Source organism: Oryctolagus cuniculus, chromosome 3, assembly GCF_964237555.1.
Source record: "Oryctolagus cuniculus chromosome 3, mOryCun1.1, whole genome shotgun sequence".
NCBI classification, from domain to species: Eukaryota; Metazoa; Chordata; class Mammalia; order Lagomorpha; family Leporidae; genus Oryctolagus; species Oryctolagus cuniculus.
The window spans coordinates 72,279,061-72,300,484 of NC_091434.1; the positions used below are offsets into that span (position 1 = coordinate 72,279,061).

At 44.6% G+C, this 21,424-nt stretch overlaps 1 protein-coding gene and 1 long non-coding RNA gene across 3 annotated transcripts in view; one reads left to right on the forward strand and one right to left on the reverse strand.

The window, feature by feature from the left end:
- NOSTRIN (nitric oxide synthase trafficking) overlaps positions 1-20,312 on the reverse strand; it is a 58,920-nt gene extending 38,608 nt beyond the window's left edge. Inside the window, exons 1-2 of one of the 2 annotated variants that reach the window (XM_070070729.1) lie at positions 20,147-20,312; positions 8,961-9,046 (exon numbers count right to left, since the gene is read on the reverse strand). In XM_070070729.1, coding sequence (XP_069926830.1) covers positions 8,961-9,046; positions 20,147-20,173 — 113 coding nt within the window. In that variant the 5' untranslated portion in view covers positions 20,174-20,312. The remainder of the gene's footprint in view (positions 1-8,960; positions 9,047-20,146) is intronic. The other variant, XM_008258703.4, reaches the window with a different exon arrangement.
- LOC108176854 (uncharacterized) lies at positions 7-9,590 on the forward strand. Its single transcript, XR_007920388.2, has 3 exons — positions 7-5,627; positions 6,727-6,808; positions 8,189-9,590. It is a non-coding gene; the product is annotated as an uncharacterized lncRNA (long non-coding RNA).
- Positions 20,313-21,424: the final 1,112 nt, after the last annotated feature.

The following is a 21,424-nucleotide window of genomic DNA, read 5'->3' on the forward strand; positions in this document are numbered from 1 at the left end:
CGGCCCCACCAAAACGAGTTCTTAATACATGTGAATTATTTAAATATGATCGTTATCCAAAAGGACCGGTAAAGTCAGAGCACCCAGGTACTCACAGGTGGGGAGGCCAAGGAGCAAGAATTCACAGCTTGCTCACCCATCGTTCACACAAAATCCTACATGGCTTCTAACCAAGGGCGAGGCTGCCAGGCCCAGCCTCTTCCTCGGAATCCCATTGTCCTTACAAGCTGCGCACCGTGTCTCGGGGGTGAGGTGGAAACAAGAAGGCCCACCGCCAGGAAGGAGTGTGTGATCCTCTATGTCATTGACTTAACTGGATTCACTCAGGGGCGAAGGAAGCTGGGTTTCGGTGGCAGGGGAGGGCGAGGCTCCTGGTTCCGGGCTTGCTCTCAGGAAGAGTTCTGGGCTCTTCCTGTTTCAGTTTGGTCATCTTTGTCCCGCACTCCAATATTTCCCTGACTTTCTTTTGAGCATTGGCAAGAAAGCAGCCTACGGAGATTCAACTGCCCCCAGCATGTCTTGCACCGGAAGCCTTCATTTTTATGCACACGGGTTTTAGGGGTAAACGGGTGGCTCCCAGGTTGCTGCTCAGAGTTGCTCTCCTGTCTCCTGTACGTGAAGAGCGTGCCTCCCGACAGCCTTCTCCTGACACTGTCCACCCGCTCTCTGCCCACATGCAGCAGAGTGCGGCGCTGTTTACCGGACGCCTTGCTGCCGAGTGCTGATCTCAGGGTATTTCGTTGTTGAATCTATGATCATCCCCATGAGGGAGACACACTCTTCCACCCATTTCATGGAGGGCAAGATTGAGGCACAGTGTTTAGCCAATCACTCGCCTAAGAGCACACAGGAAAGACGTGGTGGATTTGAACGCAGTCTGGCTGGAGAATCTACATGCTTAAGTACTCCATCTCCTATCTCTGAAGCCAGCGGGAGGAGGCTGCAGGTGGAGGTTTCTGGGGGCAAAGTAACACTGCCTTTAATATGCATTTGGAATCATCACAGGTTCTGGAGCCGCAACGCACAGCAGCCTCTGTGCAGACAGAACAGCTCCCCAGCCTCTTTCCAAAACATCTATGCCACGGTAAGGTGTGTTGGGGTGCACGGTGACAGTGTTAACTGTCAGGAAAAGTGGGGAAGGTGGGGGCCTCTTAAGGCACACGTCACCAGCCTAGCCCTGCAAGGCTGGGGTGACTTGGACACCACCTTCCTGAACGCCACCATCATCTTCTGTGTCTCTCTGCCTGTGATTTATTGATGACTCCAAAGAGTTTTAGAATTGGCGTTCAGATAAACCAAGAAAAGCAAGCTAGAATCATCTGCGCATCTCTTCTCGCGTGCAAAGCCCTGATGGCTATTTTGGGAACCTCAGGAGATGACTCGGCAAGTCAGAAGGAAAGGGAATGGCACGCAGCCCGGAGGGTGCACTGTCACCACGCCTCCTGCCACTCAGCCCTTCACTTTAGAAAGCTGCAGCAGGGCACACGTGGGGCTTACAGGGTCTGGCCCTCATCAGCTTTTGTCTGAACAGGTGCCTGTGGTGAAATTCCTCCCTAGGAAAAAGCCTTTTTTCTGTAGGAGGCCACATTCCAAGTGGCAGGTAGAGAGAGTTGCCGGTTTCCTAAGTTGGGATGTTTGCCGGGGAAAATAACTTTGTGATGTGACACTTTGTGCTACGGTCTAATGGAGTGTTTTTTTTCTCTCTCTCTCTCATTAGATAGATCATTAGATCGCTAGATTTCCTTTCAGAATTCCTGCCAAATAGAAAGAAATGCTGTTTGTGTTTTCCCAAGCAGCGCAGAGCCCCACTTAGACTGGTTTCTTCCAAGTCCCTTTAAGCTGCTCTCTCAGAGTTTGCAGCCAAACAGGCTGACTCCGGAGAGCCACCATAGCCGAGGGAAGATGCCCCTCCGAGCACTTTTCTTGGCACACGTGGAGAGGATTATGCGTGTATCCTTCCATGGCTAACTCAGTCTCAGAATATTGCAGTGAGATTTAAAGACTCAAGACCAGGGAAATAACTTGCTCTGGCTTTTAATCCGTTTATATTCTAATTTCCTTTCAGCAGTCAAGGCAGGTCAATGCATTTTCATTAGCAATAAAGAAGACTAACCAACAAGGCAGTGACCAATATTTGACTTAGATTTAAAAGTAAACTAGACTGTTGAAAGAAAGCCGAGATGGAAAATACATGGTTTCAGGTTGAATGCTTTAGACAGGGCACACATTAAACTGCAAGAATAATATGACGACCATGTAATCAATTCTAGCAAAGCCTGCGCTAATACAATTAAGATTATAAAAAGTGGCTTAATCAACCTGTAGCCACCCCCGTGTCTATGTGGAATTAACTCAAATTGAGCTAAGGCTTTCTCATGCTTGAAGACGGCAGGTGGCAGAGGCCTCCCTCTGTCATGGATTAGGGAGGAATTTTCGTCATCCCAGTTCCCCACCCAGGGTACCCCTCCTGTGGCTTACATCCTGTTCTTCACCAGCAACAGCTTTGGTTCAGGGTCTGGCAAATGGGTGTTCTCCACTCAGGCTTTATTAATTTATTCTTTGAAAGACAGTCGCAAGTTCCTCTTACAAACAGGTTGAATTTAAAATTGGTTTTAGGCAATTTGAAAAAATTTTCCAGTCAAAGCTCTGTTGCTGGTTAGCCAGCCCCCTGCATCCTTACTGAAGGCCTTAACCCTGCTTCCTGGGGTGTAAACAAAGGAGAAAGGGGAGGATGAGAGAGGGCGGTGCCCTCCTGGGCTGGCCAGTCACTACAGGCCCAGGGAACGCGTGCCCCATGGTAGCTTTATTTATTATTTTTAAGATTTATTTTATTTTTTCAGAAGACAGAGTTACAGAGAGAGGTAGGGACAGAGAGGTCTGCCATTTTCTGGTGCCTTCCCAAATGGCCACAATGGCCAGGGCTGAGCTGATCCAATCTGATTCAAAGCCAGGAGCCAGGAGCTCCTTCTAGGTCTCCCATTTGGGTGCAAGGGCCCAAGCAGTTGGGCCATCCTCTGCTGCTTTCCCAGGTGCATTGGCAGGGAGCTGGATTGGAAGTGGAGCAGCTGGGCCTCAAACTGGTGTCCTTATGGGATGCCGGTGCTGCAGGCTGGGCTTTAACCCGCTGTGCCACAGTGCTGCTGCCCTGCACCTCTACACCCTCCACCTCCAGCCATGGGGGCTCTAGAACTCCTGCTCCTCCTTGCCTGCTCATTTCCCAACTGAGTGCACGTGTGTGTGTGTGAGTGTGTGTGTGTGTGTGTGTGTGTGTGTGTGTAGCGGAGAGGGGTAATTGCTGGGGAAAGCCAGGTAAAGTTAAGAAAGGTGGTTTTCCAAATGTTGTATCTGGGATACGGAATGTTATACAAAATCCTTGCATATCATATAGATACTAGTGTGGTCATTCTGATTGGATGGGAGGGGAGTGAGCGGAGAGCAGGCCTGCACGTTTGACCTCCTCCCCCCCTCCAGGGTACCCCCACTGAGCTGGATGTGCTTGATAACAGCTGTATCCCTTCCCACACAGAACCTTATGACTCCACGAAACGAGCTGGATCAGGATACCTGTCTAGCTTTTGTTCCATATAATATGCTACATATTATATTAGTGAATATTATTGACATGTCTGTCCATTTATTGCTACTCAGAAATAGCCTAAGGCGAACTTCTTCAGAGTTCTGAGTGCTCGAAGGCCCAGAACCAGTCATACATTAGTGCAGCTATTCACTTGGTGAACATCTACTGCATACGTACTCTGTGCCAGGCCCATACTACTCAGGTGGGATGCAAAGATCCTCAAGGACTTCTGCCTACCGTGGTGAGACAGAGAGTAACCGTGTGGAGCAGTAAGAGCTAGAGCAGAGGAAGCACTCATTCTACAGGTAGACCCAAGAGGCGTGATTTTGATCCAAGGAAGGCCTGCCACAGTGGGATGATGGAAGCTTGAAGAATGAGGGTGAAGAAGCATCTGTCAAGCAGGCAACACAGCCCTTACAGAGGCAGGCACCCCTACTGCTGCTGCTGCTGCTGGTGGTGGTGGTGAGGAACTCACCCACGGTGGGGGAGATTTGCAAGTGGCTTGGTAAGAAGGAGGGAAAGGACATGGGGAGTTAGAGAGTGGATGGATAAGAATGCAGAGCCCAGATCTTGAAGATCCTCTTTTAAGATGCTATGAGGGTTGGATTTTATCCTAAATGGCATGGGAGTCTTTGAAGGATCTTAAACAGGGACAGGTCCTCAGAGTGAGAGGTGCACTAGAGACAGGGCCAGGGCCAGGGCCTCAAGTTGAGGTAATTTTGCTTAAATTTGAAAAAAAGGAGACCCTCTAAAGGGACACAGCTTGGAGCCAGGACGAAAGCTCTGAAGGATGCAGGTGGATTGGATTTGTCTCCCACCCAGCCAGGTGCCTTTTTGTGTAGTATGCAAATTCCACAGGGTGAGGCAGCACCTCTAGACAGAAGAATAGTTTGAGATACTTTTTCCAGAACAATATAACAGGGCTTTAAAAAAATAAAGCTATGCCCTAAAGGGGAGTTAGGAAAGAGAAATATGAAGTCTTGGTTATGAGTTGAGAAAGAAGTAGTTGTAGAAATGGGTGACACGCAGGTATTGGACTTGTTTGGGTGGGCAGCAGTCTCAGTTCACAAGGAAAAATCCAGAAGGAGGATCAACTTTGCAGAAAAGTTAATACTCTCTGGTTTGGATGTGTTGGCTTTGTAGTGCCGTGGGAATCTGGGTGGAAACAGCTAATGCATTGTCAAATATGTCGTTCGAAGTATAGTTAAGACATGTCATGTCGACTACCAATACACATTTGGTTGTCATTGCTACACGGCAGAGCTGAGGCCGTGGGAGTGAAGACCACCCAGGATAATGCTAGAGCGGAAAAGGTGAGCATTTCTGGGGGATTCTCTCAAAGGTTCTCAAAAATTGAAATCCATTTTTTTTTATTCTTTTGTTGACACTATCTGAAACAAATCATGGGTGGCACAAATGGCCAACTACAGTTCCTCCTTCTTCCCTTCCCTTCCCTTCCCTTCCCTTCCCTTCCCTTTCCTTTCCTTTCCTAGCAGCAGTTCCTAGCAGCCTGGTATTAAGCTTTCTTACAGAAGAACGATAGATTTTCCCATCAAAGCCTGTTTAAATATTTGCTGTCAGAGTGCAGGGTGCCAGACACTTATAAATAGTTTCTGGGAATGTACATTTTCTCTTTAAATTTGATCTGTGATTATAAGAAAGTGAACTTAAGGACTTTGCCATTAGGCATCTCAGGAGCTGCTGTGTGTCTCTGGTCAAACCTCAGTTTGCAATTGCACAGAAGGAAACTGAAGTAACCAACTGGCCAAAAAGTGAAGCATGACCATGCATTGCAGAATATCCAGGCAAGTAGGGTTTTAAAAACAACCGCAGTTTCTATCACCACCAATTAGAATGAATGCAAGGAGGCAGCTGAGCCTGGAAAGGAAACATTGTCTGGATTTGCAGCTTTGATTGCGATGCCGCCTCTTCTATCCACCTGCTAATTCAGAACTCTGTGGAGCAGAACCACATGCAAATGCCCTCTTAAGCAAGGTGCCTGGAAGTGTCAACCACCAAGGACAGACGGTGAAGACCTTGTTATAATGATGTAGGTGGAATAACTCCTAACTATTTTTATTTATTTATTCACTTAACTTACAATTACTTATTGAGTGCATTTTAGTTGGCAGGCACCCCTAATTCAAAGCCTAAAGTACTCCTTTACTGTGTCTTTCATTATGCCAGCCACTGGGTTCGCCTCCATGATTTTCTGTGTCATAAACTTTACTGGAAATGTGTGCCATATGTATTCCAAGAGTACTATTTTACTTGTCATGTGGGATTTTTCTTATGGCATTATACTTGTCTCCAACCCTAATTAATAGGATAGTTTGTTTTGAAGAGTACTGGCTTTCCAGGTGCTTAAAAAAATAGCAACAATAACAAGAGGAAAGGTCTGGTGTCATTGATGTATCTGTAATAAACCCATGCATTTATGAGGAAAGTAAGTCCTGGGCTCATTTCTGGACAGTTGGTGGGAATCAGCCTCTTAGGTATGTCATGGAAAGTAATTTTGAATTTACAGAACAAGGAGAAAGCAACGCCAGCTCTGCTATGGCCATGCATCCTTGTGACAGGTTATAACACGGACTCAGCTCAAACACCACAGGAAGAAGTAGTGACCTCAGAATCATATCACTCCCACAGGAGAGAAATGAGCCAAAGCTAGGAAGTGAAGCAGCCTCTGTCTGTGGCAGCTGACATATCGGAATGCAAGAACACAATGTACTGCGTTTTCATAGACTGACAGAGTGTTTGTGTCCGTTAGGAAGCAGTTCTCCCCAAAGACTGTCTCCTTAGGGTGGACAAACATCCTCCAGGTTAACTGCATGATCAAGAGCTGAGCAGGGGGCAGGGCAGGGCGATCGAAAGCACAAGGAGGAGGGGACGTTGCAAATGTGTGTATATCAGAATCAGTGTAAAGTAACGACAAATGGCATTTTGGTTAAGGGTGGGTGATTTAATTGCACAAGGTTAGCTTTACAAAATGTTTAGGAAAGTATTTACTACATACATGACCCAATATCTAGCATTTTTTTTCTCTAGGCAGAACATGAGACATAGTCTTTGTATGTGTGCTGTACAGTTTTTGTTTTCTAATCCAAGAATGGCTTGGTCACTTTGCTAACCTATAGCGTTCTTTTTAGATTTTCAAGTTCGAAATTAGGCTCCTTATGGATGCAAAAGCATGAAGGGAGGTATCTTCAGAGCCTCGGCTTGTTCCAGCCTGTAAGTGGGCGGGTGGAGGGTTTTACACATTCGAGGGGCCTGGGAGGTGGTGGCCTGGGCAGGTGGTGACCTTGAGGGAGACACACACAAGGAGGGAAGGCTCTGTGCACAGACAGGAGATCGCTCTGTGGCACAGCGGAGATGGGAGAGTGATGTGGACAAGGGAAAACTAAGAAAGCAGTTTTCAAGCAGCGACACCCTCCCACATGCCCCCAGGTTTTTTTCAGTGCACTGTTGAGCCTGTTCTTTGTCTCCAGCCTTCCATCTTCATGGCTCTCTAGCAGGCAGCACCTGAACTCTGTGACACCAAGTCATCAAGGACCAGGTGACTGCAGGACAGGTCAGGTGTGTGGCTGACGTGTGTACAGATTCTTCCCGATCACAGGCCACAAATGCTTTCCAATCTCAGTCATGAGTTGGATTTTTAAAGAATAATTAGTCTTATTTAAATAATTTCCTTTGAGACTGATAAAAACTTTTTTAGACAAGAAAATCCTTCCCAAATGGATCCTCTCCTTTTCTCTTTCATGGAATCTAACCAGTTTGGCCATTAGAATGTCATACTTGAAATTTTTTTCTTGGGGCTGGTGTTTTTGTCAAGCAGCAGGTAAAGCTGTAGGCTTGCAACACTGGCATCCTGTATCTGAGTGACGGTTGAGTTCCAGCTGCTCCACCTCTGATCCAGGTTTCAGCTAATGCACCCAGGAAAGCTGCAGAGGATGCCCTAAGTACTTGGGCCCATGACATTCGTGTGGGAGTTCCAGATGGAGTTCTGGGATCCTGGCATTGGCCTCCCCCAACCTTGGTCATTGTGACTACCTGAGTGAACCAGCAGATGGAAACTCTCTCTCTCTATCTTGCCCCCTTTTTCTCTCTGTCACTCTAGCCTATAATAAGTAGATACAACCTTTAAATTAAAAAAAAAAATTCTTTTTGACTCCATTTGTTAAGCCTGGGTTTTTCTTTAGAAAGGCCTGGTTGAGCTTTCCCATATCTTTCTTTGGCCTCATTTATTGGTTCTGATAAAGCTAATCTTCTCTGGCCTTGACCCACGAACACAGGATGCACTCAATCCACAGCACTTTGTGTTTTAAACATGGGCTGGCTTTGCTCCCAGGAGCAATCTCTTTTCAAGGTCTCTTTGGAAGTGTTTATTGCAGAGCTGTGTAGGGAAAGGTCTGAGAGCTCCTTTATGACCCCAGCCTCTGGCTCCTCTAATTTTAAGCAGAGATGTTTCTAACATTGTTGAATGACTTAAGCGGGCTCATTTCAGCACAGCGAGCAATTTTACTGATAGTCACACCTGTATGAAGGGGACAGAACACTGAAAGTGGTGGCTTTTCATTCATCCGTCCTTTCTTTCATTCATCTGACATTCAGCAAAGAAATCAAAAAGGGGGCCAGTGCTGTGGTGTAGCGGATAAAGCTGCCACCTGCCATGCTGGCATGTCATATGGGCTCCGGTTCAAGACCTGACTGCTCTACTTCTGATCCAGCTCTCTGCTATGGCCTGGGAAAGCAGTGGAGGATGGCCCAAGTCCTTGGGTCCCTGCACCCACGTGAGAGACCCAGAAGAAGCTCATGGCTCCTGGATTCCAACTGGTGCAGCTCCGGCCATTGTGGCCAATTGGGGAGTGAACCAGTGGATGGAAGACCTCCCTTTCTCTCTCTTTCCTTCTCTCTCTGTGTGACTCTGCATTTCAAATAAATAAATTAATTTTTAAAAAAAGGAAAGAAAAATGCCAGGCTCTAAGAGCTCAATACACAATAATCAGCAAAATACAGCCTCTTCTCTTGTTGGAGAGACAAAACTGTAAACTAATAATTGCCCCTGGTTGAAAAGTACAATACTGAGCATATACAGCAGGTGCATCATTGGGCCCCAGGGGCAGGGGATGAACTCAAGCTATGCAATTAGAATACACTTGACTGAGGCTTCCCAAGCAGAATTATTCCTGTTGTTCGTTTGTTTTTACGGTGCTCAATTGATAAATGTGTGATAGAGGAGAATCACTCTTAAAAGCAATCTCTCAAGTACCAAAGTGTAGCACCATATTCTGGAAAGTAGGACAGCCTGTAATCACTCCTCCAGCCACATCACTTGCTGCAACTGCAAAACAAGAGCTGCTTATTGCAAATGTCTATTCTGTACCTTTGCTGAAGAATCGATGTGACCTGCTTGCAGAAATTCTCTCCATTTTGAGAACACTCCTTTAAGTTCTTGTATACTTTATTATACTGAAAAACAACAACAACAAGAAAAAAGAAGCAATGAGCAGGAAGATTATGATAGGCATCTCTACATTCAGAATGCTGCAGGAATGACCACTGCCTACATCAATGACCACGCAGCTACAGGGATGCAGCCTTTTTGCTTGAGTTCTCCAGTTATGGATGCAGTCTCTTCTTCCTGGATATAAAAGATCCTCCAGGAATTGTCAAAAATAGAGCTGGTTTGTGTGCTTCTTCCATAGGCCAAATGCAAGTGGCTCAGCAGGGAGTGCATTTGGGGTCTGGTTTCTTGGCACCCAGATAGTTGCTTCAGAGAGGTTAACAGTACATCCTGAAGGACACCACCTAACCACTTTGTGCCTTGACTCAGACACCCTAAGACAATATTTCTGGGGCTCCAGATAAACCACGGGCCACTAAGGTGAGCTCTTCTTGGCTTAGTTACAAAATTGTAAGTGAATAACTTATCAATAAAATTTTGCCCTGGTCCCCCCTGTGCCTCATTTAAATCCAATAATCAGAATCTTATAATAATAAATTGAACCAAGTATTGTATGTAAGCAAACCTTTATAAATTCATTCATATATGATTTAAAAAGTAAAAAGTTTGTCGTTTGATTTCTACCTCCACCGTATCATTCTGAAGATTATAATTGTAAATTTAGACATTGATGACCACAGATTTTCAAGTGCCCACGTGGACAGGGCTAATGTCAGTTGATTCTGCAGCTTTTTCCTGACACGGAGCAGGTGAACTAGATGATGGAGCATCCCCCACACACATTCTCATCATTTCCAATTGGGAGGTGCAACACAGATTGCATTTTTCAAAATGATATTTTACTATGTAAAAGGACTCAAATCCATGGAGCGAATGCCGCGTTGGCTCTTTGTGCAAAGAGTCAACCTCTACGAGTGCTTCAATGTCTGTGGCATTCCATTGGAGACCATGCTGAGAAAGGAAAAGGGAAGGGCACTCACACTTACTGAGTCCCCACTGTGTGCCAGGCACATTCACATACAGGAACACCCCCCCACCCACAGGAAGCCTGCTGTAGCACTGTGTGTATGGTGCTAGCATAGTAGTAAACAGAGAACCTGGGACCGCAGAGCAGGATGAATCTAAAGACGTGACTCGAGCCAGGTCCCTACATTTGGGGTTGGAACAATAAACTCCTCCATCTTCATACAGCGACTTATCTGTCCTCCTGATGTAATAAAGAAAGCTGTGATATTTGGCAACCAAGCTTTTCTAATTTATATTCCCCATAAAATTAACTTACCTTCTAGGACTGATATAAAGCTATTAAGACCTCCTTCCTCTCCTTGCAGGTACACTGGGGGAAATGTTTCACTTTTTTTTCCAACTTAATATTTTATTTATTATTTTGAGATGGCATATTTTTAGTTTACATTACAGCCAAAGGTTTAATGCTTCACTAAATAAAGAGTTCAACAAATAAGCAGCAAAGAGACCGTAGTTCAACAGAAAAATAGGCAAGGGCTATAAACAACAATCAAACGCAAAGATGTTCAACTTCACTCGTATAAAGTAAACGTTAAAATAAACATGAAATCATTAAAACTGTAGTAGTATATAATTTTTTAACCATTTGGTACAGATTTAAAACCAAGTTCAAGCAAATGCTGTATTTGCAGTAAAACTAATATACACAGGCATTCCATTCTTCTTTTGTTTTGGATTTATTTTTAATTTTAGCTCCCACAAATGAGGAAGAGCGTGCAGAATTTGTTTTCTGTGTCTGGCTTATTTAATTCAACACAATGTCCTCCAGATCCAGCCATTTTGAGGCAACTGGTAGGATCTCATTTTTTTTTTTATAGCTGAATATATTCCATAATACACACACACACACACATATTTCTTTACCCATTCATCTGATGATGGACACCTTAGTTCCATATTTTGACTGTTGTGAACAGTGCTGCTATAAACATGGTGGTGCAGGTATCTCTTTGGATACAATGTGTTGATGTCTTTCGGGTATATACCCAGTAGTGGTTTTGCTAGATCATTTGACCAGTCTATTTCTGGGTTTTAAAGGAATCTCCATACTGTTTTCCACAGTGGCTACGCTAACTTACATTCCCATCAACAGTGTAAAGGAGTTCCCCTTTCTGCACACCTTCTTAGTGTTTTAAATTGGTAGAAGTCCTGCAGTAAAGAACTTATTTAGCTCCGTTGTTTACTCCCGTGTTACCTACATTTTCCATAAGCCTTTATTTCCTTCCCATAGCACCTAATAGCATCCCACAAAACAAAACACACTGGGTGTCACAGAGGAAAATCCATAAATACTTAGCAGGATACATGCTGCTAGCATGGAGTAATTTCTCCGCCTCCCTTGCTCTCAGGTAAATAGATTGGTGACCAAATGCTGTCCAAAGAGATGTAGGTTGAAGATATGCATGGGGTTTCAGTGATGGTGTTTTCTTCCTCTTCCCTGCCTCCTGCACTTGGAAATGGCTGCTGATGTCAAAAAGCGATACTGAGGCTGGACACCCTGCACCTAGATTATACTCACAGAGGAGAAAAGAGCCTAGGTCCCCGGTGGCTATAGAGACAAGTCCTCAGTCCTCTAGTTTTGGATTTACTTTATGTGTGAGAGAGAGAGACAGTGAACTTTATTTTTTGAAGATTTATTTATTTGAAAAGCAGAGTTACAGTGAGGGAGAGGGAAGGGGAGAAGTAGAGACAGAGAGAGAGGGAGAGAGGGAAGGAGAGAGAGCGAGAGTGAGAGTGAGAGAGCGAGAGAGAGAGAGAGGTTCTTCCATCCACTGGTTCACTCCCCAAATGGCCACAGTGGCTGGGGCTGGGCCAGGCTGAAACCAGGAGCCAGGAGCTTCTTCCGGGTCTCCCATGTGGGTGCAGGGTCCCAAGCACTTGGGTCATCTTCTATTGCTTTCCCAGGCACATTTAGCAGGGATTTGGATCAGAAGAAGAGCAGCTGAGACTTGAACTTGTGCCCATAGGGGATGCCGGCACTGCAGGGGGTGGTGGCTTTACCTGCTATGCCACAGTGCTGGCCCCTAGATATTTCTAAATAAATAAAATAAGAAAACCACAGGACTCACAGAGAAAATCACAGAATAAGATTTAAACGAATGAGAAGACTTACAACATTGCTTAAATGGGAAGTCTAAATACCATTAAAAGTCAATTTCCCCAAATTTATATATATGCACCACAATTCCAATTAAGATCCCAACAGGAATTTTTAAAAATTGTAATTAAATGAATGCTCATATAGGAGAATAAATGCCCAAGAACAGCCAAGGAAATTATAAGAAAAAGACTACTGTTTAAAAAGACAACAGAATGAAGTGTTAATATCTCTATAGTTTTTGGTAGTAAGCACATAATGTGTGTCATTAATTTCTGTATCATGACTATTTTATGAAACAAAAGTATTTCACAATTTAAAACAAAGATTAAAAGACTGTTCAGCTGCATATGAAAGATTCCTAAAAGAATGTCTTTTTAGAATTCACTGTAGGGGCCAATGCTGCAGAGTTGCCTTGGTTTGAACCAGGGCTGCTGCACTTCTGATCCAGCTCTCTGCTATGCCTAGGAAAGCAGTAGAAGATAGCCCGAGTTGTTGGGCCCCTGCACCCATGGAGGAGACCTGGAAGAAGCTCTTGGCTCCTGGCTTCAGGTTGGCACAGCTCCGGCCGTTGCAGCCATTTGAGGAATGAACCAGCAGATGGAGGACTTCTCTCTGTCTCTCTTTCTCTGTCTCTGTCTCTCTGTAACTCTGACTTTCAAGTAAATAAGTTAATCTCTTTTTAAAAATTACTGTATGCTTAGGGGCAGGTGTTTGATGCAAGTAGGGATGCCCATATTCCCAAGCGGAGTGCAACTTGACTCCTTTCCTGATGCCAGCTTCCTGCTAATGTGCACCCTTGGGAGGCAGCAGGTGATGTTCACAATGATGGGGTCCTCACCACCCATGTAGGAGACTCACATTGAATCTTGGCTCCTGGCTGCAGCCTGGCCTAGCCCTAGCTGTTGTCTCTCTCTCTCTCTCTCTGCCTCTGGCTGTGTAACTCTGCCTTTCAAATAAATAAATAAGTCTTTCAAAAAAAGAACTATCCAGCCATATTATGCTGTGTGTATATTGTCCTATCAGTTTCTCTCTCAGCCCACAGCAAAGCAGAAACCTAAAGACTCAAAACAAACAAACAAAATACCCACAAGGCCATGGGCAAGAGAGAAAAGTACAGATGCAAATGTGCAGTCAGTGTTTCTGCTCCCACACACTCAGGCTAGGGCTGGGGTTGCGAGAAGACAAAGTGGAGAGGTAGATCGGAGAGTTTTGCCATCTTCAGAGTGGGAGCAAGGAAAAGAAACTCCATCAGGAGAGCCAGGAGTGGAAGAAAGAGACAGGGAGATGAAATGTCCTAAGGGGAGGGACCCCGCAGTCCATGTCACCTGAGGGTGATGCATTCATAAATGCCAAAGCAGACCCCAGAGAATATCTAGTTTGCACACAACATCCTGAGAGTAGGGGCTTTGGATAACAGGTGTGAAGATAGGGGCATGCAGGCAAACCTTGTCCTCAACCTAAGTGAGACCTTTCTATGTGCTTGGGCTGCTGCAGTTCCCAAATTTAGGGAGCCATTACTCCCCAAGATCCGGGCTTGGCTTTGCCTCAAGGGGACTAGGTTTAGAAAGCAGACCACCATGAAAGTGTAAACCAGGGACTGAAACCGCAGTTGCCTGGTTGGCTGTGGTGCAGTGTGCTTGTCTTCCCGAAGGCATTCTAGTTCAACTTTCTAAAGTAAGGAGTGGCTCATTCCATGCACCGTTTATGACTTCAATTGACCCTGGCACTGCCAGGCCTAGATTTTGCAAGATGATCTTCTGCCATTTAATAGACAATTACTTCTTGACTTTTTCATATGCATAGGAAACATTTGCACCAGAACACTATGGTAAATGCATGAAGTTGCTCCAGGCTGAGGCAACTGGCCCATGGCTCTACCACCCTCCAGCCACCTCTGCCAGTTCAAGGCCTGAGTGGGTCCCTGCTAACCCATTCTTTAAACTCCAGGATGCTCACAACCACTCCTCAATACGTTAGGTTGTTGCTAATTTAGTGATAAGGGAGGAATGTTGGGCTTATCACAGCAATGGAGAGAATCTTTATCTTTGATCCTCTGTTCAATGTGCTGGAAACTACCCCAGCAAACCCTGATCCCGACTAAGATAAGGGTGACATCAATAAATAAAAGCATTGCTAACAATATTTCCACGATCTTGCTTAACTTCGTATTTGCTATCAGTGTTTCTGCGCCTTTCTTCAAATACCATCTACTCAGACTTGAAAACCCCAAAACAGACTTTCATAAATGCTAAAGCAGACCCTAGAGAATATATAGCCCAGCACACGTGTGTGTGGTATGTGTGTCATGTAATCAGAAACTCTCGGACCATTTCTGTTTTGAGGGAGTGAAACATCTTGGCCTCGACTTTTTCTCCCTTGTTTCTATCTCTCAATTCCTTCCCAGCCCTCTGGCAAGGAAGGGGTTCTGGAGCACAGTTTGATTTACAGCTATGGCTCAAAGAGCTAAAGGCAACCTCATCAGGCAGAGACAGAGCTGTGATTAGAAATATTAGGTAAGCAAATCAATTAAAGAGCCCATCAGAACGCAGTCTGTTTATAGATGGCTAATCAGTGTAATTGCACTAAGCTTGGTAAGACTCACCTCCACATGTGACAAGCAGTACGGATGTCTGCTTAACGTCACCAAGAAGCACTAGCAGAAAGGTTTGCTTTGGTTGGAGCCATGGGAAAGGTGAATTTTTGGTGTTCTTTTCCTGCCCATTGTGCTTTTGAATACTCCGTCCTACACCAAACATTCATGCTAGGAAAGAATCCAATATTGATTGTACATCTCAAGCTGAATTAATGTCAATATATTGCTTCTGTCTAGGATCATTAATAGCTAGGGGGAGAAATGCTATGGCATTCCCTCCTCTTGAAGGGACCTTCAGGCTGGTGGTGGAATAGTTGGGACTTTTCTGAGTCTCTAAAAAATTTCCTCACAAAGAAAACTGGTCTACAAGGACATTTGTTGTCAAGTCATTGGACAATATTTCTATACAGCACTAAGGCAAACTCTGCTGTATTAATATTGCCATTACAAAAAGTAATCTAGGCAATCGACATATGAAATGCCCATATAGATGACTTGTAAACAATATAAAGTGTTTACATCAAACTTGACCTGGATGTTCGCTCTGGCTTTCACAGTTTGATTAAGAAGCTTAAATTAAATTATTCTAGACAAATCTATTATTGTAGATGGTAGTATAAATTTTTTTGATAATAATTCTCATAATGTTAAATTAGCAATGATTTATTTTTAAATTTAATTGAATGCACTCTTGTTGGATGCCTTTCCTGTACCAGGCACAGATTTCATGGGCATTCTGATTCATTGGAAGGGCTATTTTAAAACATACCTCTCTAATTAAGGGATTATGTGTATTTAGTAGTCATCTGTGTAATATTTGGAATCCCCATGGCAGGTGGTAATAGATTATGTGATACAGAACTTTACAAACATAGTCTGCATCCTGTGTGAGTGCTGGTTCAAGTCCCAGCTGTTTCACCTCCAGCCCAGCTCCCTACTAATGCACCTTGGAAAGCAGTGGAAGATGGCCCATGTCCTTTGGCCCCTGCCACCCACATGGAAGACCTGGATGAAGCTCCTGGCTCCTAGGTTTGACCTAGCCCAGCCCTGGCTGCTGAGGCCATCTGGGGAGTGGGCCAGCAGATGGAAGACCTCTCTCTCTCTTTCTCTCCCTAACTCTGACTTTCAAATAAGTACATAAATAAATCTTTAATAAATAAATAAAAAAAGCACAGTCTACCCTACCCTCTCTTCCTCTAACCTTTCAGACTTGGAAACTGAGGTCCAGGAAGTGTGGAATGGCATGTGACACAGCTCACTGATGCACTCTGGGGGTACTGTGGGCCCCATGGAGCCACACAGGACATAACCTGACCCTTTCTATGTCTGCCAGAGTCCCTCGGGAACCACAAACCGTGACTCACCATCTTCTGAGTTAGTGCCAGTCACCATCTGGTCACCCGGGCACCTGAGCCAGGTCACTAACCTGAGAAGCCTGGTGCTGCTTCGACATCTGATGCCAGGCCAGAAGGGGCTGACTGTACAGCCCTAGAGGCTCGCTGTGACAGGTCTCCTTACCTGCACACTGCACAGTACAGAAAAAGCAAAACCTGGTTCAAGCTTGTTGCTCTCGATTTCTGGCAGGTTGCTTCCTCAGGTTTCTTTTTTTTTTTTTGTAAAGATTGGATTTTTTGGGATACTCCAATTCTATTTCCTTGTACAAGGATTTGAGGATGATGCCCCATCACATATTTAGAGGTTTAGAAGCTCAGCTATTAGGCATCAAATCCAGAGCCAACTCTTTTCCTTATTAAAACCAGAACCTCAAGAAATCTTCCTCAGTAAGTCCTGAGACTCTCGGGATTAGTTAAAGCCCTGCATAGCATCTGGGCAATCTGTGCACTAACCTGGGACATTAATTTGCAAATTGACATTACCCTGGCTCTTTGAGGTTGAAGGCCCAGCTATCAGTATATTTTGTCCAGTGGAGCAAAGAGATTTAAATGTTTTCCTTTGTACTAGGGATTGCTTCCGTGAAACTTCTTTCATTTGGAATAACATTTTTAAATGCATGAAATAAAATAACACAAAATTACAAAGGAAATGGATTATATTAATATATATTTATAGAAATATATTTTTAAAATTATGACATTATGTGTGTCTTTTTGTTAACACACTAAATAACAAGTGTTGAGAATTGCCAAAATGTCTATGTTGGGCTGAATATAAACAATAGTTTTAGATATCTGCAACAGTTGTAATGCTATATAAAAATATGTGTAGTTTCTATTTGTTACAAAGTCGCAGATGCCGCTTCTAGTATTGGGGTTTGTTATTTATGTTTCCAATTGAAGGAAATTATGAATTTCATGTGGACCTTTGGGGAGTGAACCAGCAGATGACAGATCTCTCTCTCTCTCCTCTGCTTTTCAGTAGATAAAAATAAACCATTCATTGTTTATTTAAAACAATTCATTCAAAAACATTTTTAAAAATGACGGGGCCAGGGGCCAGTGCTCTGGCACACTAGGTTAATCCTCTGCCTGCACTGCCAGCATCCCATATGGGCGCCGGATTCTAGTCCTGACTGCTCCTCTTCCAGACCAGCTCTCTGCTGTGGCCTGGGATAGCAGTAGAAGATGGCCCAGGTCCTTGGACCCCTGTACCCGCATGGGAGACCAGGAAGAGGCACAGCTCTGGCCATTGCAGCCATTTGGGGAGTGAACCAATGGAAGGAAGACCTTTCTCTTTCTCTCTCTCACTGTCTGTAACTCTACCTGTTAAATAAATAAATAAATAAAATATTAAAAAAAAAAAATGACGGGGCCAGAGCTGTGGCAAAGCTGGTAAAGCCGTCGCCTGCGTCTCATATAGGCACAGTTTGAGTCCCAGCTGCTTCTCTTCCTTTTTTTTTTTTTTTTAAAGATTTATTTATTTATTAGAAAGTGAGAGTTACACAGAGAGAGGAGAGGCAGAGAGAGAGAGAGAAGTCTTGCATCTGATGGTTCATTCCCCAGTTGGCCACAATGGCTGGAGCTGTGCCGATCTGAACACGCCCATGCGGGATGCCAGTGCTTCAGGCCAGGGCATTAACCCACTACGCCACAATGCCAGCCCCACCGGTTGCTTCTCTTCCAATCCAGCTCTCTACTATGGCCCGGGAAAGCAGCAGAAGATGGCCCAAGTCCTTGGGCCCCTGCACCCGCGTGGGAGACCTGAAAGAAGCTCCAGGCTTCGGATCGGCACAGCTCTGGTTGTTGAGGCCATCTGGAGAGTGAACCAGTGGATGGAAGACCTCTGCCTCTCTGTAACTCTGCCTTTCAAATAAATAAATAAATCTTTTAAAAAATGAATTTAAATAGAGATGTGTTTCCCATTGATTGAAGCTCATGCAACTCAGTGAGTCCCATACATGTAGACCAGGTTAAGAATTATAGTTCAACTAAGACTTTATGAACTGTGTTTTGTGCAACCCCGTGGACTCATGGAATGGACATTTTGCAGGGAGCTGAAGCGTTGGGTTCTTTTATAAGACTATTAAGTGTTTCATGAAGCTTTCACTTGCAATCCCCCCCACCCCTTGTTTTATTATATACTCAAACTTCAGCCTCATCTTCCCACAGCATTGTTCTCTTGGTACAAGTCAGGACTGTACCAGGAAATCAACTTGAACACTCAATGGAGATGAAACAATTGCAAATAAATAAGTATTCTGTGACTTTAGAAGATTTAGAAACCCAGACTGAAGGGATATCCGCCTCCTTTTGACTCCCGGATACATTTGGTGGCAATGGGCCTGTAGAGATGACCTTGAGAGCAGTGGACAAGGACAAGGGTCCCTGGGACAATGGCTCAGCCTAGGGCAAAGGACTAGTCAGCACAGCAGGGGCACAGCCCTCACTGACACAGTGCTGTGGTCATGTGCTGCCTTGGGGCGTACAAAGGTCCTGATCTGAAGACTGACTTTACTGCCTGCAAACAGACACTGGGTTTCCAGTTCCTCTTCTTCCCTTCCTCTCTCCCCAGTTCCTTCCTTCCTTCCTTCTCTCTGTCTCTCACCTGCACACACACTCTTTCACTTAATCCTAGTCTCAGTGTCCCCTCCCAGTCTAATGCCCCTGTCGCTGACTTTCATCTCTGGTGACTGTTGGTGCCAATTTCGCCTCCATTTATCCCACCCCTGTGCCACCCTCCAGTCCCTACGCACTGCGATGACATCACCCAGGTATTGGTGTTGGGGCCCGAGAAGATTTCACAGTTTAGTGAGGACCAGACTCAAAGAGAGTAAGAAGATAAGCAAACAGAGAGATAAACTCTAAAAGAGACATTTTTGAAAAGTTGTACCTGATTACCAAGGAGAGAAGACTGAGATCGAGGTAATCTAAAAATTTCACTTCTAGATCTGTAGACAACCATATTGTTGGGATTTGTTGCCACTAAATATTTTCGCATATTATTTTATATTTAAAAAGTAGTACTGGGCAAAGCTGGATGCTATGTTTTATCATTAGTATTATTACCCATATATGAGTTCATCTCTTTCAGCTTACATGATCCTTGAGCTCAGTTTGTAGGGTAGCAGCTATAATTCCATTTTGTCTAAGCATGTGCTTTCCTTATCCATTGAATAAATAAAAGGAAACCAATATCATCTGTTGATCTTTTGCTTTGCGCTGTATTACAGCTTTCATTTGTCTACCTCGCCTGTTTGTTCTTTTTTTTTTTTTTTAATTTTCTTTTAAAAAACATGAAGGACAACTGCAACCCCTTGTCTCTGATGTCAGAAATTTTAGTTATTGGGGAGAGAAACTGGTGATTCCTAACCACTTCATTTCCAAAGCTAGTATCTCCCTGCCCTTGCTTCTGGTTCCCTGAACGGCATCTCTGCTCATGCTGCTAACCACCTCACAATGTCTTTGGACTTTTGGTCAACCTTGTGTTTTGGAAATGCTCCTGGGACTCGAGTAAACATGCCGGTGAGCCAGCCTGAGAGGCACCGAGGGCTGGGTAGGGTGGCGAGTCTGTCTTCCTTTAGGACCTGCAGTCCTTGACTCAAACAACACGGGAAACAAAAACATTCCTCCTTAGCTTCATTCTCAGAGCCAAACATTGGCTGATGACATTCCGTGGGTTTTGTGATATTGGCACCACTTGTGTGTGCCTTAACAATGTTTTCTAACCAGCCTCCATCTGGATCCAAATACAATGCCATACTCACTCAAATGTTTGCCAAGTACATGGGATGAAAGGTGACAATTACCTGTCTTGTCAATTCTTAGAAAAGGCTCTGCTACATACTGAACCGAACAAAATCCAAACTGTTGTGCCACAGCCAGTATCTAAACGTGCTTGGTTTCTGAGCGTCTCAGATCCATTCATGTCCATATCTACCCCCAGCCTGCCTCTCACACACAAACACACAGATCGCACCAAGTTACTCACCGAACAGTCTGCCAGTGGGTCCCGCATGCTGGAGTGGTTTTTGTTCCTGTCTTCCTACCTCCAATCCAGCATTCTGAACTCAGTAATCAAGGTTGGGTGGGGCCCACACTTCCGGGATTCAAAGGCTCAGCATACGTCAGTCCTTGTCAAACATACCAAGGAGGAAGTCCCAGCCCTGGACTTTCATCCAGTTTGTTTCCTGAAAAAAGCAAAGAAGTTCTCTGGGCCAAAAGAGCCAGTGGGAGATGGTGAGAAGGACTTCTGTAAATACTGGGAGGGGGTGGGGACACTCAGTCCTGAACACAGTGGCCCTGAGAGCAGGCCCAGGGCGGGTAAGGTGTTCCCAGTAGGTCTGGCCCTCAGTATCACAGGGCGGGGGATTCACAGTCTCTCAACTCGCTGTGTTAATCATGTTGTGTGTCTTCTGCATGTATTTTACTATTCGCTGACATCGTGGGGTCCGTGGATCCAGACAGAGGCTGCCTCTCTCAGTGTTACTTAATTCCTAGAGAAAGCAGTGTGCCTGTGGACCCACCTTTGATAAGAAGGTACTGCAAAAGCCTCTGAGAAAATGGACCTAAAGGATACGCTTATTTTGGGGCAAAAAATATTTTGAAATTCATGATTTTTTTTCATAATATGCATTTCCATGGATTTTTTAAAAGACCCATCATGTGCATGGACTTAGAATTTAGTTTTGCGGAATTGGCATTGTAGCGTAGCAGGTGAAGCCTCCACCTGCAATGTTGGCAAGCCATTTGGATGCTGGATTGAGACCTGGCTGCTCCACTTCTGATCCAGCTTCCTGCTAATGTGCCTGGGAGAGCAGCAGAAGATGACCCAAGTACTTGGGCCACTGTACCCATGTGGGAGACCTAGAGGAAGCTCTGATCTCCTAGTTTTGGGCTGGCCCAGCCCTGGCTGTTGCAGCCTTTTGGGGAGTGAATCAGCAGATGAAAGATCTCTTTCCTCTCTCTGTAATTCTGCCTTTCAAATAAATAAAAATAAATCTTAAGAACTTAAAAATTTATTTTTGCGCAAAATAAAGTTATGCTTTTTAAAAAAAAATTATTTATGCATTTGAAAAGCAGACTTACAAAGAGAGAGAGAGAAGAGACAGAGAGAGCGAGAGCGAGAGCGAGAGAGAGAGAGAGAGAGAGAGAAAGAAAGAGAGAGATTTTCATCCACTGGTTCACTCCCCAGATGGCCACAACAACTGGGGCTAGACCAGACAGAAAGCAGGAGTGGGGAGCTTCTCCTGTGGTCTTCCCATGTGGG